General features: G+C 37.4%; 2 protein-coding genes across 2 annotated transcripts; one reads left to right on the forward strand and one right to left on the reverse strand.

Annotated features, from left to right (window-relative positions):
• The first annotated feature begins 6,256 nt into the window (after positions 1–6,256).
• On the forward strand, positions 6,257–8,539 carry LOC113299842 (mitochondrial arginine transporter BAC2-like). Its single transcript, XM_026548943.1, has 2 exons — positions 6,257–6,784; positions 7,472–8,539. The coding sequence occupies exons 1-2, from the start codon at positions 6,536–6,538 to the stop codon at positions 8,174–8,176; spliced, it is 954 nt and encodes a 317-aa protein (XP_026404728.1). The 5' UTR covers positions 6,257–6,535; the 3' UTR covers positions 8,177–8,539.
• A 282-nt stretch (positions 8,540–8,821) lies between these two features.
• Positions 8,822–10,311, reverse strand: LOC113299841 (probable pyridoxal 5'-phosphate synthase subunit PDX1). The gene has a single exon (XM_026548942.1). The coding sequence runs from the start codon at positions 10,197–10,199 to the stop codon at positions 9,117–9,119; it is 1,083 nt and encodes a 360-aa protein (XP_026404727.1). The 5' UTR covers positions 10,200–10,311; the 3' UTR covers positions 8,822–9,116.
• Positions 10,312–13,553: the final 3,242 nt, after the last annotated feature.

Raw genomic sequence — 13,553 nt, forward strand, 5'->3', positions numbered from 1 at the left:
AGTGATTAAACTTGTTATCTATCTTTAAGATACGAATTCTGCAAGAAACTAGTCTCGTAATTGATGACAAGTAAGTGAATGTATCTACTTAGATTGAATATACGTACAAACATGTGAAAATCCAATTATAAAGAGAAACAATATAATGCGAAAAAGAAAAAACACAAGACACCGGAAATTTTGTTAACGGGGAAACCGCAATAACGGAAAAACCCCGGGATGTCGTCCATATTTAATACCACACTATATTAAGTCGATACAGTCGATACTAGCCTACTATCAAACTTCATACTGAAATGTAGTTGAGACCGAACCTACCCTCCAAGCGATTCATTTATAGTCGCGCTCCTTATGTCTCTTGAGACTCACAAGGTTCTACGCACTTGATTCCCTTAGCTGACGTCCTTTACATCCTAAGAGTTGTTTTAGCCGAAGTGAAGACTTTTGATACCAATCTGCCTCTAACAGATAAGCCTATTTTATTTCCGTTTAGATCAAAGATAAAGTGTGGAAATATGTTTGGAATAGACAAATTAAGCTAGCGAACCTCACAATCCGAAACTTACGACTCCCAAGGAGCAGCCTAGATTCTTAACCACCTCTTAAGAACAATCTTTGAAAGATGAACTAAGATCAGTCTTTAGATATCTATCTTGAGGAATCACAAAGTCCGAGACGAAGAGAACGTATTGATTACTATTATCTTTCCTTAAAGAGATTACGATAACCTCGATAACAGAAAAAACAAGATCAGGATTCACGAACTATCAAGGTAAAGATAGTCGGACTTGTCTTCACGAATACCCAAAGGGAAGTCTTTTAGTCGTAGACCGAATAACGTTTCACATAAGAAGCCTAGGTCAATACAGGACGACTCTAAAATCATCTACGACACAAAGTGTCATGAATTAATTTTGCCAGTTTATAGAGATGCTCTATTCATAGTTTTCAAAGACCAGGGTTAGCTTAAAATTCAAGCTAAGATAATTAACTTGAGAATCAACTAAACACTTTAGGTCTTCAAAATGTAATAGAAGAGTATACACATAGGTTCGGTTACAGAACCGTGTATTATGACTGTTCGGTTTGGCAAGTTAGCCAAATAACTAAAAGCTATTTGATGTTCCTTTAAACACCTAGGAAATTAATCATGATACACATACGTAAGTGTTTAATTGATCAATGAAGTCTTAGAAGTGTTTCAGAAAGTTATAACAATGCTAAACATATTAAAATAATAAGTCTTTAAACATCTGTTAAATATTGTCGGGACAGTTAGTACAATGGTTCGCCAACCGTAGGGTTTGTTCATGATACAAAATTAATAATAAGTCTTACTGAAGCATAAACCCTATGTTTCCATCATAGCTTCAAGTAATTTTTCTTTAACCATATAATAACGTTACACGGTTAAGTGATTGTGTTTTATACTTCATACAATATAAGAGTTTTACGAATTCTTTGGGAATCGGGATATTTACTTGGAAAAAAACTATGATAAGACAAGAGTATCATAGTTGGGTTACAAATATTTGTTTGCACATTGGTGGAAGTAAAGACGAAAATATTAGTATGTCAAAGTCTAATTATTGTTCCAAACCAAAGGGAATAATTTGGTTATCAATATCATCATCAGCTGGACCATGTTGTTGATTTTGTTTAACCTGAAGTTGAGGAATATAAAGATGATTTCATACTCGTTCTGCCGTAAATGTTCGTTAGAGTAAGAATTTGGTAAAACCTCGTAATCGATTGCAATTAAGTGAATGTATCTACTTAGATTGAATACACGTACAAACATGTGTGAATCCAATTATAAAGCTAAACAATATAAAGCGGAAAAAAAAAGACACCAAAAATTTTGTTAACGAGGAAACCGCAATAGCAGAAAAACCCCGGAACCTCGTCCAGAACACCACACCATATTAAGCTGATACAGACACTAGCCTACTATCAGACTTCAGACTGGAATGTACTTGAGACAGAACCCAGCCTCCAAGCGATTTAGTTATAGTCGCGCTCCTTATGTCTCTTTAATCTCACAAGGTTCTACGCACTTGATTCCCTTAGCTGACGTCCTTTACATCCTAAGAGTTGTTTCGGCCGAAGTGAATTTTTTTGATACCAATCCACCTCTAACAGATAAGCCTATTTGATTTCCATTTAAATCAAAGATGAAGGTGTAGAAATATGTTTGCAATAGACAAAGCTCGCAAACCTCACAAATCCGTAACTTACGTCTCCCGAAGAGAAGTCTAGATTCTTAACCACCTCTCAAGAACAATCTTTGAAAGATGAACTAAGATCAGTCGTTAGATATCTATCTTGAGAACTCACAAAGTCTGAGATGAAGAGAACGTTGTGATTACTATCTATCTTGCCTGAAATAGATAACGAGAACCTCGATAACATAAAAACAAGATCGGGGTTCACGAACTATCAAGGTAAAGATAGTCGGACCTGCCTTCGCGAATCCCCAAAACAAAATCTTTTAGTCGTAGACCTAATAAAGTTTTACAGGGGAAACCTAAGTCAATGGAGGACGACTCTATAATCAACCAGGACACAGAGTGTCAGAGATTGATTTTGCCACTTTACAGAGATGCTCTATTCATAATTTTCAAAGACCAGGGTTAGATTAAAATTCAAGGTAAGATAACTTGAGAATCAAGCAAACACTTTAAGTCTTCAAAATACAATAAAAGAGTATACACATAGGATCGGTTATGAAACCGTGTATAATGACTGTTCGGTTTGACAAGTTAGCCAAATAACTGAAAGCTATTTGATGTTCATTTAAACACCTAAAAAATTAATCATGATACAAACACGCAAGTGTTTGAGTGATCAATGAAGTCTTAGAAGTGTTTAAGAGAGTTCTAACAATGCTAAACATATTAAAATAATAAGTCTTTAAGCATCGGTTAAACATTGTCGAGACAGTTAATACAATGGTTCGCCAACCGTAGGGATTGTTCACGAGTCAAGGTGTTGCGGTTCGTGAACAAACTTCGCTAACCCTTATAGACTACCGATATCAATTGACCACGGTTCGTGAACCGCGTTCGCCAACTGCTAGCATATTTATCCAACTTGTAAAATTCAGTTCACTATGGTTCGCCAACCGGGTTCGTGAATTGTTCCCAACTGAACTTGCGGTTTGCGAACTAGTTCGCCAACCTTCCTGTATTTATGTGTCTCAGATATCCATGGTTCACGAATTGGTTCGCCAACCTACCCTGAGTAGAAATATCATTAAGTTTATATTTCTCTCTTATGATGTTTGAAACATTCCCAAGTGACATGATCATTTGCATGAGAAATTTTCAATTGATCCACAAATTAATTCAAAGAATTAATATTGCTAAGAACCTTTGAACATCGAATTGCTAAATTATATTTCGATATTTTTCACAAGACAAGCTTGACTCAAAACTTCTTCTTTGTAAGTCTACTATAAGTCATACGATATAGTCTCGATAGATAGAACAATGGTATAGTGAGTAAAAATAAAATGGTTCGGTCTTCACATACCTTATACAAAAGTTCTCAAAATGTCTTCGTCGATCTTCAGTCTTCAAGGGTGACCTCTGACACTCAACTACAATTCTAACCTATCAGAGACTTAACTTAGCAGGCTAGAAATTAAGATATAGTTTTGATCACCTAACATTGACAACAAGTTTGAGATAGCAAAACTTGTGGGTTCAACCAAGCAATGATCTAACAAAACTTTTTTTTTTTTAAATTCCAGATGCTCATTCGACATCCTTTATACACCCTATCAGCTTCTTATTTAAAGTACCTTCTATCATGGTTCTTCTGGTGTTCGGGTATCTCGGTGTAAGCTTGAACAAAAGTTGACCACGCTGGATGTTATAGCTACTGTCATTGATAGTGAAATTTGAAGTTGGAGTAGCTCCATACTTCAGTTCTTCAAACAAATGCGATTCATACAAAATATCGACGTCGTTATTTGAACCCGTAAGTCTATAAAAAAGCATGCCATATCCAACAATCATAAAAAAGTTGTCGCTTCCATTCTTATTTTATGATGACATCGGATTTTTCTTGCAAGTCCGAAAAAAGAGACAATTGGTTTTGTGTAGTGACCCCCATGCATGCAATCAAGACTCCCCATCATTCCTGGGAAGACTTTTTTTGCATTTTCTTTTAGTAGTCATTCGACATCATCTTGCATTGGTTATCCTAAAAAACGTGGACCAAAATGGTTGACTACGATTTCGCAAAACATACTAAGAGTTACATATGCAGTTGTTTTTGCAATACAAATGTACTAATCACAAGAATCCGCTGGACATCCATAAGATCAGGGGCGGAGCCAGGACTCGAAAAATGGGTGGGCAAGTTGCCAATCAACACATATTTTAGGGGGTGCAAAAGGGTTAAAATGACTAAAAATCGGATAAATCAGTCTTAATTAGGTTTGGGAGCTTTTTTTTTGAGGGGGTGCAATTGCACATCCTCCTCTCCGTGTGGCTCCGCCCCTGCATAAGATAGAATCTTTAGAGTTGTAATAACTTTTTATTCATGATTATATCCTCGTACGTATCATGCATTAAATTGATACTTGAATTTAAGATTTATCCAACAAAACTCTCATGTAATCCTTGGAACATGCGACACGCGAAATTCCCTAAAAATGTTTATCGGAATATGTACACCCGTCAATAAAATAATCACACATCATCTATTAATTTATTATTCGATCATTGCATAATTGCTGTTTCATGAAGTCATTGGCCTTTAACCGTAAAAAGTTATTGAAGTGAAGTAGTTAGTCACGTGATCAAAGAAAATCAATATTTAGCTTGTGCTTATTTCAATTGGACCCATTAGTTTGAACTTGAACTTTGAGAAGCGCCAATGATATAACGCTTGACTCACTCTTCTCCTCAATATGTACCCGCTTATGAAACACAACAAATCCAAGTGTTCTTCATTTGCTTTGAAATTTGACAAAAATCATTTGGAGCTTCGCTGCATAAGACGGTCAAGCGCATTCATGATCTAGTGACAATATGTGCGCGTGGCATTTATAACGCTAACTCTTACACATCATCACGTCAATTATCTCTGAACATTGATTTTGTTGTTTATGTTTTTTCTTAAAGTAAGATTCGATCCCTATCAAATCGAGGAAATGCATAATTGGTAATTGCTCATCTGGTCATCATCTCAATTCTTATCAACACTTTAATTTTAATCATATTCAAAAAATGGTTAGGTAGTGATGTTTTTTCAAACCCATTATGGCATAACATGTCACCCACGTTTAATAATAGAATGTATGAGTTTGTCTGTTCCAGTTGGCTCAGCACCACTTTTTCTGATTAGGAATATCCTAACAGAGGTTGGCTCAAAGAATCTAAAGCAGGGCTGCAAGACTCGGCTCAAAATCTAGCTAACCGGGAACTCAGCGGCTTCGACAAGACCGATTTGAGTTCACTTGACTCGGCTTAGCTAATATCCCTACTCGTCTATACCTTTCCTAACTGGTACACCCACTTTTACACTTGGGTACTCAACACCGTCGTCCGTCACTGTTATGTTCGTTAGTTTTAACCTAACGGCCGAGTAAGACCCTTACGTCACTCAAAGTCCAAAACATTATATCACGCGTCATTTTCTCATTTCACCAAAACGAGTTTCTCGTTCTAGACTGTAGCAGTCCTTCTTTTACTCGGTTCCGGTATTAGAAGGTAACTTTCATTTTTACCATGGCTGCTCATAGGATACCAATTTACTGTTGCGAGTTCCAAATTCCATATAAGGAAAATAAAAAAAACGTTTTGTCCTGTATAAAATTTGATATCTTCCCCAATAAACGGATACCTCATATTAGCAATGTTGCTTTTTTACTCCGTTTCAAGTAAGAACGGGTGGGGAGTTTTACCCCCAATTGCGTATCTTTTCACCTAAATCAGTATTAGTTTGTACTCCTAAATTCGTTTTGTTCCTCGTTATTTTTATCCTGGTTCAGCCATTGCCATGTCCCATGGGTTCCGTATCCGAATCAATTGGGAACCATTGGTAAACGTCATTTCAACACTTCCTACCCAAACTTTTCGGTACTGAAACTATTTCTGGTTCGGAAAGTTTGTTACACTTACCAACAGATATGGAACACCAAGTACGAAACTACGTGTAGAGTGACTCAAGGAAGCACGTGTCACCGACCCGCCTTACTACGTTATCTAGTGAACAAAAAAGCAAAAATAGGGACGTTTCTTATTCGCTGATCAGAATCAGATTACAGAGAGCCACCCCCACCATTACATCAGCACCACCAACGGTAGCTTTTGTTTTGTCCTAAGCTTTTCATTAAATTCGCCAGACACTTGCAGAGAAGAAGATTGGTTACAGGTCCTGTTTCTTGATTGCAGTTATTGGAATCTTTCTTTATAATTAGAGAGAACCGAGAAAATGAAATCATATCTCTCGAAAGAGTAGTTTCAGAGAGGGGGGTTGGTAAGTAAATGGGAAGAAGCAGTGGTGGAAAGAAATAGAAAAGATGGAGTTTTGGCCGGAGTTTTTAGCAAGTAGCTGGGGGAAAGAATTTGTTGCAGGTGGGTTTGGAGGTATGGCAGGAGTTGTATCTGGTTATCCTTTAGACACTCTTAAGATTCGTCTTCAACAACCTTCTGTCAGTAATACAGCAACTAAGTCTGCTTTTGGAGTATTGAGAAATATTGTTTCTTCTGAAGGTCCTTGTGCTCTTTATAAAGGCATGGCTGCTCCTTTGGCTTCTGTTTCTTTCCAGGTTCTTGTTCCTTTCTTCCTCTCTCATCTATGCCATATTTCTTTATTTCAAAAGTTTCCTGATTTTTTCATTCTGGGACTGACTGAATAGATTATGAGATAAGGCTCAAAATTGGAAACATGTTTAGGATTAAGTTTTCTGGATTATGCAATCAGCTCGCTGTAAGTGAAGACTGGCCTCGAATAGGAAATATCCATGACATTAGAAGTGAAAATACTATGCAAATGAAGGTTTTAAGTGTGTGATTGTCCTGTAAACAAATTTTAAGATTCTAATCGCACCCCGTAATCTGTTTGGTATGAATCTATCTGGGCATAGAAGGAATGATACATAATCCTAAACATCGTATCGAAGAAAATAAACTAGTAAGATAATGAAACAAGCAAGCTTGTAGACTGAGAGTAGAAGAACAACTAGTCACTGCAAGGGTTTACTAGTACATAATTCTCAGAGCAGATACAACTGAATTGGCTTTGTTTTCCTGTTTAGAGCTTATTGTAAACCTGTTTCGAGAGTTTAGGCGGTAGTAGGTATTTTACTACCTTGATACTCAGTTTTCGCCTTAGGTTCTGGTTGTGCCATAATTTGTTCCTAAAAAGTATGTATCAGGGCTAAATTACTGGGCAGCTAATAAATTTTGTGTATGTCATCTTCCAGTGACACCCTAACAAGTACATTTTGCTGCAGAACGCAATGGTCTTTCAAGCTTATGCCATCCTGTCACAAGCTTTCAACAAATCACCCAACAACAATGATCCCCCTTCCTATAGAAGTGTTGCAATAGGAGGTTTCGGAACAGGTGCCCTACAGAGCTTCTTGCTCAGCCCAGTCGAACTTGTAAAAATTCGCCTCCAATTACAAACAAACAAACCCAAAACAAATATCAAAGAGAGTCAAGAAGGACCAAGAAGCATCATTAAAAGCATCCTAAAGAAGGAAGGACTGAAGGGACTATACCGAGGCCTAACTGTTACAGTGCTAAGAGATGCACCTGGTCATGGTGTATACTTTTGGAGCTATGAATACGCCAGAGAGAAGCTACACCCAGGTTGCCGCAAAACAGGGAAAGAAACACTAAAAACAATGTTAGTTGCAGGAGGTCTGGCAGGAGTAGTTAGCTGGATTGCGTGCTATCCCTTGGACGTTGTGAAATCTAGACTCCAAGCACAAACACAGACTAGGTTAGATCAATTCCCACCTAAATATCTAGGTATTGTTGATTGTTTCCGCAAAAGTGTACAAGAAGAAGGTTACAGCGTCCTGTGGAGAGGACTAGGTGCTGCAATTGCTAGGGCTTTTGTGGTTAATGGTGCCATCTTCACTGCCTACGAGGTTAGCCTGCGAATATTTTTCAGTAACAACCAAGCGGAGGGAGAACGGATTATAGAGTAAAATGATGTTCTACCTCGGGAGAGTTACGAAGCAGAATTCTGCAAGACAGTTCTGCCCTGCTCATTTGAAAATCAACCATTAAGCCCCAATCATATTGGGGAACACACTATAGATGAAGGTTAGTGTTGCTGTCACCACTATTGGAATTTAAAGAATTTTACACCCATGTAAAACATCCATGTTAACACAATTCTTGCAACATCACATTATGTGCGATCGAATGCAATTTAATATCAAAATGAAATAAATTGATGTTCTAATCATATTTGTTGTAGATTCAAAGAAATGCTCAACTGCATCCATCTATGAATCAACCTTTCATTAGGATGCCTGGTAATAACAATAACTAGATGTTCATGCCTATTTTATTTTGTTGCTAATGAATTTGCTTAGAACAACAGTGCAACTACTGAACAGGCACCAGCATTATAGGTCTGCAAGTTTTCCGTTTGATTCAACATAATAAAATCCATGTGGAGTTTATGCTCATATATACACTACTAGTCAAGAAATCAATGTTGGTATCACAGAAACTCGTCATGCCAAACCAAGCAAACATCCAGTATCAAGTCAACTACAGGTACGCTATGGTTCAATAGATAGTATCAAATCAAACAAACACCAGTATCAAGTCGACTGCAGGTATGCTGCGATTCAATTGATCCGTAATAAGAAAGCATCTATAGACATTATGCTCATACTTTATCCAGTTCTGAAATCACATAAACTCTTCCATTCGAACTAACATCAAAACAGGTAAACATAAGTAACAATTGTGTTTATCAATACATTAGGCTCTATAAGATCAAAACTCTCAAACACAAAGACAACAAACACAAGACCATACAGGCATACACATTATACCACAGCAATCTAGTTTTAAGATTCTGAAGAAAATAGATAACATAAATGCAATCTAAAAACATCAAAAACTCATCTTTCAGCTGACCTGAGGATCAATGATGACTCTAGCTTCAGAATTCTCTTCCTCCTGCTCCTCGACCACCGTATTATCCTCCTGAACATTAAGATTAAGCCCGGCCATCGATTCATTCAAACCGCAGCAACATTCCGCTAAAACATGAGGATCATTATAATGCATAACAGCTCTAACAATAGATCTCACACTATTATAAGGATCAGAATTCATAAACACCTCAGACCCAATAAAAACCCCATCACAACCTAATTGCATCATCAAAGCAGCATCCGCCGGCGTAACAATCCCACCGGAAGCAAAATGCACAACAGGCAATCTACCAAGCTGTTTAGTCTGAATCACAAGATCATAAGGTGCTGAAATTTTCTTAGCAAATGCAAAAACTTCATCATCATCCATATTATTCAAAACCCTAATTTCACCCATGATTGACCTAACATTTCTAACTAAATCAACAATATCCCCATTCCCAATCACATCCCCTTGTGTTCTAATCAATGAAGCCCCTTCTCTAATCCTTCTCAATGCTTCACCTAATCCTTGACAACCACAGAGAAATGGGACTCTGAAATTTCTCTTGTTAATGAAGTTCTGATCATCAGCTGGTGTTAATATCTCATTCTCATCAATATAATCAACACCAATTGACTCAAGAATCTGTGCTTCAACAAAATGACCGATTCTTGATTTGGCTATCACAGGGATGTTAACTGATCGTTTAATCTCTTTAATCAGTGAAGGATCAACCATTCTCAGAACACCCCCACCATTATGAGATTCAGAGATTGTGATAGCACAAGCACCAGCTTCTTCAGCAAGTTTAGCTTGTTTTGAGTTGACAACTTCAATAATGGCTCCACCTCTGATGATCTGAGCTCTGCCCAAGTTTTTTGCAAATGGGTTTTTCTTCTTTGAATCTGTAATTGTTGTGTGATTGTATACTGCTAAAACACTTTCATCTGCCATTTTATTGAAGAAAAAAAAAAATTGGTTTGTGTTTTGGGGTTTGTTTGTGGAAAATAGAGAGAGACAAAAGAAAAAGAGAGAATTAAAATGGAGAGTGTAGAGAAAGAAGAAGAACATCTGGGGGTGTTGAATAACGAAATGGAAATTTATTATGGGTCCCAGAAGTTTCTCGATAAAGCGGGAATGGTCGGCCCGGCACTTCAAAAAAGACGGTGAAAGTTTTTCACAACTCAAAATGTGTCGAGAGAAGTCTAGAATGTGCTTCAAAGTTCAAACCCATATCGTATTGTACAGTTTAAAAACACACCCATTGTGTCTAGATTTAGGCATACTGTGGGATTGGACCGATCGGTCCAACTAACTTTGTGCATTGTTGTGAACTTGGGTTGAATGTATGGGTGTGTTTTGTAGGTTTTTAATCAAATAAGTGATGGATTTGTACTATGGAGTACAAATTTTGTTGTCTGAGATTTAGTTGGACATGATGGGCGTGTGCGTGTAACGTGTGTTAGTTGTGGGATATGGTTCTTGCGTGCTGGATTTTGCTATATATTCCCTGATTCTACGGGCATTAGGTACCTTTTTGATCTTTATGGGTCTTAAATCTGGATTATTCATTGAGAAACGGATGGAGGATATATTTGTTTTTGATATCCTATCTGATTTAGGATAGATTGATCCAAAACCATGGACACAAACCTTTTCTTTTTTAATCGATAAAACAGGGATAACCCTGGAAGTTACAGGACTTCAGTTCTATTACAATGCAGATTCTGCAAGTTAACCAAAAGATGGACAATCACATTGTCATCCCAATAGTTACATACATGTTGGCCTAAGCATAAAAAAGCTAGCTTAACCGGATAAAAGTTTTCTGATCTAGGGATCAAACTTAGAGTGTTTAAACCTTTAATACATAGATTATAGTTACTGTTGTTGCATTCATGTAACTTTTGTAGGGTTTTTTTTGCTGAAATCAGTTTTCCTTTGATAGCTTCGATGACGTTCACGTTGTCACTCTCCAACTGAACTGTTGGGTGCTTTAGTTGGTGTAACCAATGGATCGTCATTGAAACTGCCTCTTCCTCTACATTTTCTCGTGAGTTTCCTGAGATGTAGTTGCATCGTGCTTCAAAGTATATCCTCCTGCATAGTTAGATAACATTAGAGCCACTCCTCCATTCAAATTAGGGGTGTCAACGGGTCCGGGTCCTCCTGGATATCACTAGACCCGGATCCGGACCCTACTTATAATAGTCGGGTCCGGTTCCTAACGGTTCCGAATCCGGTTCCTAAACTTGTGGACCCAGAACCGGACCCGTTTAAATACCCGGGTACCCGTCGGTTCCGGGTACCTATTGGGTCTTAATAAAACTATTTAAAAAATCTCAAAAACTTAATATATTTCTCTTTTTGGTTTGGATTTAAGTAATTTTTATAAAAATTTATTATTATTTCAAATTAATGTACTAAATAAAGGTTAAATGTAAGAGAAAAATTTAAATGAGTAAAATATCAAAGCTAAAACTAGCAAAAATACTTGTAATTTTGCTAAAAACATGAATAAAAGAATGAATAAACGAGTACCCAACGGGTATTACCCGTTTGGACCCGTTTAAATTCGGGTCCAATTGGGTAATTACCCGCCGGGTCCTAAGTAGCTAATGGGTCCAACTTTAGGACCCGGAAGCGGACCCAAATATACCGGGTCCGGTTCCGGGTCCGGGTAATGGGTACCTATTGACAGCCCTAATTCAAATGATTAGTACTTACTATTGTAGCTATTGAAAACTTTATTGTTAAACAATCTATCATGATAGGTCCGAGTCTACTTTTCACCAGTACCTCTTATTCATGTATATTCTTATTAAAGACCTCCTTACACTACTTAGTATGACTGTTATGCTATTCCATGTCTTAATAGGATCCAGTTTTATTTTTCGAAACACCAAATTGCATGTAGCCTTCCATATTCCCCAAAAAACTATTGCTAAGAACTCATGCCAAACGAGAAATCCTACATTAGGTTTTCCTGTCCTATCATACCAAATTGCTATCCAATTATGGAAATTCTCATAACCATCTAACAAGATGATATCATTTATTCCTAAAAAAATATAAACAGACTTAGCAAAAGAACAAAACATAAAAAGATGTGATGGAGTTTCTTCATATTCTCCCCACATGGGGAACGTCTTGTTCACATAGGGGAGAATCCTTGTTATTCTCTCATTAAGGGGTAGAATCGAGTGGGCACACTTCCAGATGAATGTATTTATCTTAGGAGGTATCTTCATACTCCATACCCTTTTCCAAAAAATTTGTTGACCTGCATTCTCAGTGCTACCTTTTCTGATCAGCTTCCCATATAGAGACTTGGTTGTAAACTTCCCACTCTTTTCCAGCTTCCATGCCATATGGTCCTCCGAGTCTTTGTGTATTTTAATATTTCTCACAATGTCCACTACCTCATCTTCAAGATACATTTGAAGCCTACTCATATTTCAGGACCAATTTTCTTCATTACAATTTATTAACTCATTTAGATGAGATATCTTTTAAATTTGTGAATTTGGCTCTACCAGCAGCTCTTCTTTCCCTGGACACCATCTATCCACCCATATCCTAATTGTAGTTCCATTTCCTACCACCCATTCTAAATTTTCAGCAATTTTTTCCAATTTCTCTATTGAGATTTTTTCATATCCAAGAGGCTTTAGGAGAGCATGTGTTCGTCGTATCTAGGATATTCGTGTCTGGGTAGTACTTGTGTTTATATATTTTGGCCCATAGTGAGTCAGGTTCTTTCATCAATCTCCAGTTTACCTTAGCCAACATAACTGAGTTAAAAAGCCGAGTGTTCAGGAAACCCATACCTCCCATGATTTTTGGTTTGCACACCCCAATCCACGCCTTCAAAAACACCCATTTTCTGCCATTTTCATCTTTCCCCCCAAAAGAAATCACGCTGCAGCTTGTCAATCATGTTTGCTACTGCCACAGGAACCCTAAAACAGTTCATTTGGTACACATCCACCGTGGAGGAAGAAGCATGAATAAGTACAGATTTACCTGCTGTCGAGGCAGTTTTACACCTCCGATTATGTAACCTAGTCTCAACCCTTTTGCTAATTTTTTCAAAGGACTTAAATTTAGATCTGTAGGTAAACAACGGTGAACCTAAGTATTTATCATTAAGGGATATTTTGTTCACTCCTAGAATTCTGGTGACATTATCTATGGTACTCTGATGAGTGTTGGGGCTACAAAAAATACCAGACTTCTCTAAATTAACTAATTTCCCCGAAGCTTTGCTGAAATCTATTAGGACCTCTAAGATTTTCCTAGCCTCATCACCATTAGCTTTACTAAAGACTATCAGATCATATGCAAATAACAAATGGGATATTGGTGGCGCATTACACCCCACCTTTATCCCATGAATAAGGTCCTCAGTTTCAGCAGTAGAGA

This window comes from Papaver somniferum, chromosome 7 (genome assembly GCF_003573695.1).
Source record: "Papaver somniferum cultivar HN1 chromosome 7, ASM357369v1, whole genome shotgun sequence".
Taxonomy (NCBI): domain Eukaryota; kingdom Viridiplantae; phylum Streptophyta; class Magnoliopsida; order Ranunculales; family Papaveraceae; genus Papaver; species Papaver somniferum.

Bases quoted from the DNA above. Each gene is read 5' to 3' on its own strand.
- LOC113299842 (XM_026548943.1), top strand. From the start codon at position 6,536: ATGGAGTTTTGGCCGGAGTTTTTAGCAAGTAGCTGGGGGAAAGAATTT. The intron at 6,785-7,471 runs GTTCTTGTTCCT...ATTTTGCTGCAG, and splicing joins TGGCTTCTGTTTCTTTCCAG to AACGCAATGGTCTTTCAAGC.
- LOC113299841 (XM_026548942.1), bottom strand. From the start codon at position 10,199: ATGTTCTTCTTCTTTCTCTACACTCTCCATTTTAATTCTCTCTTTTTC.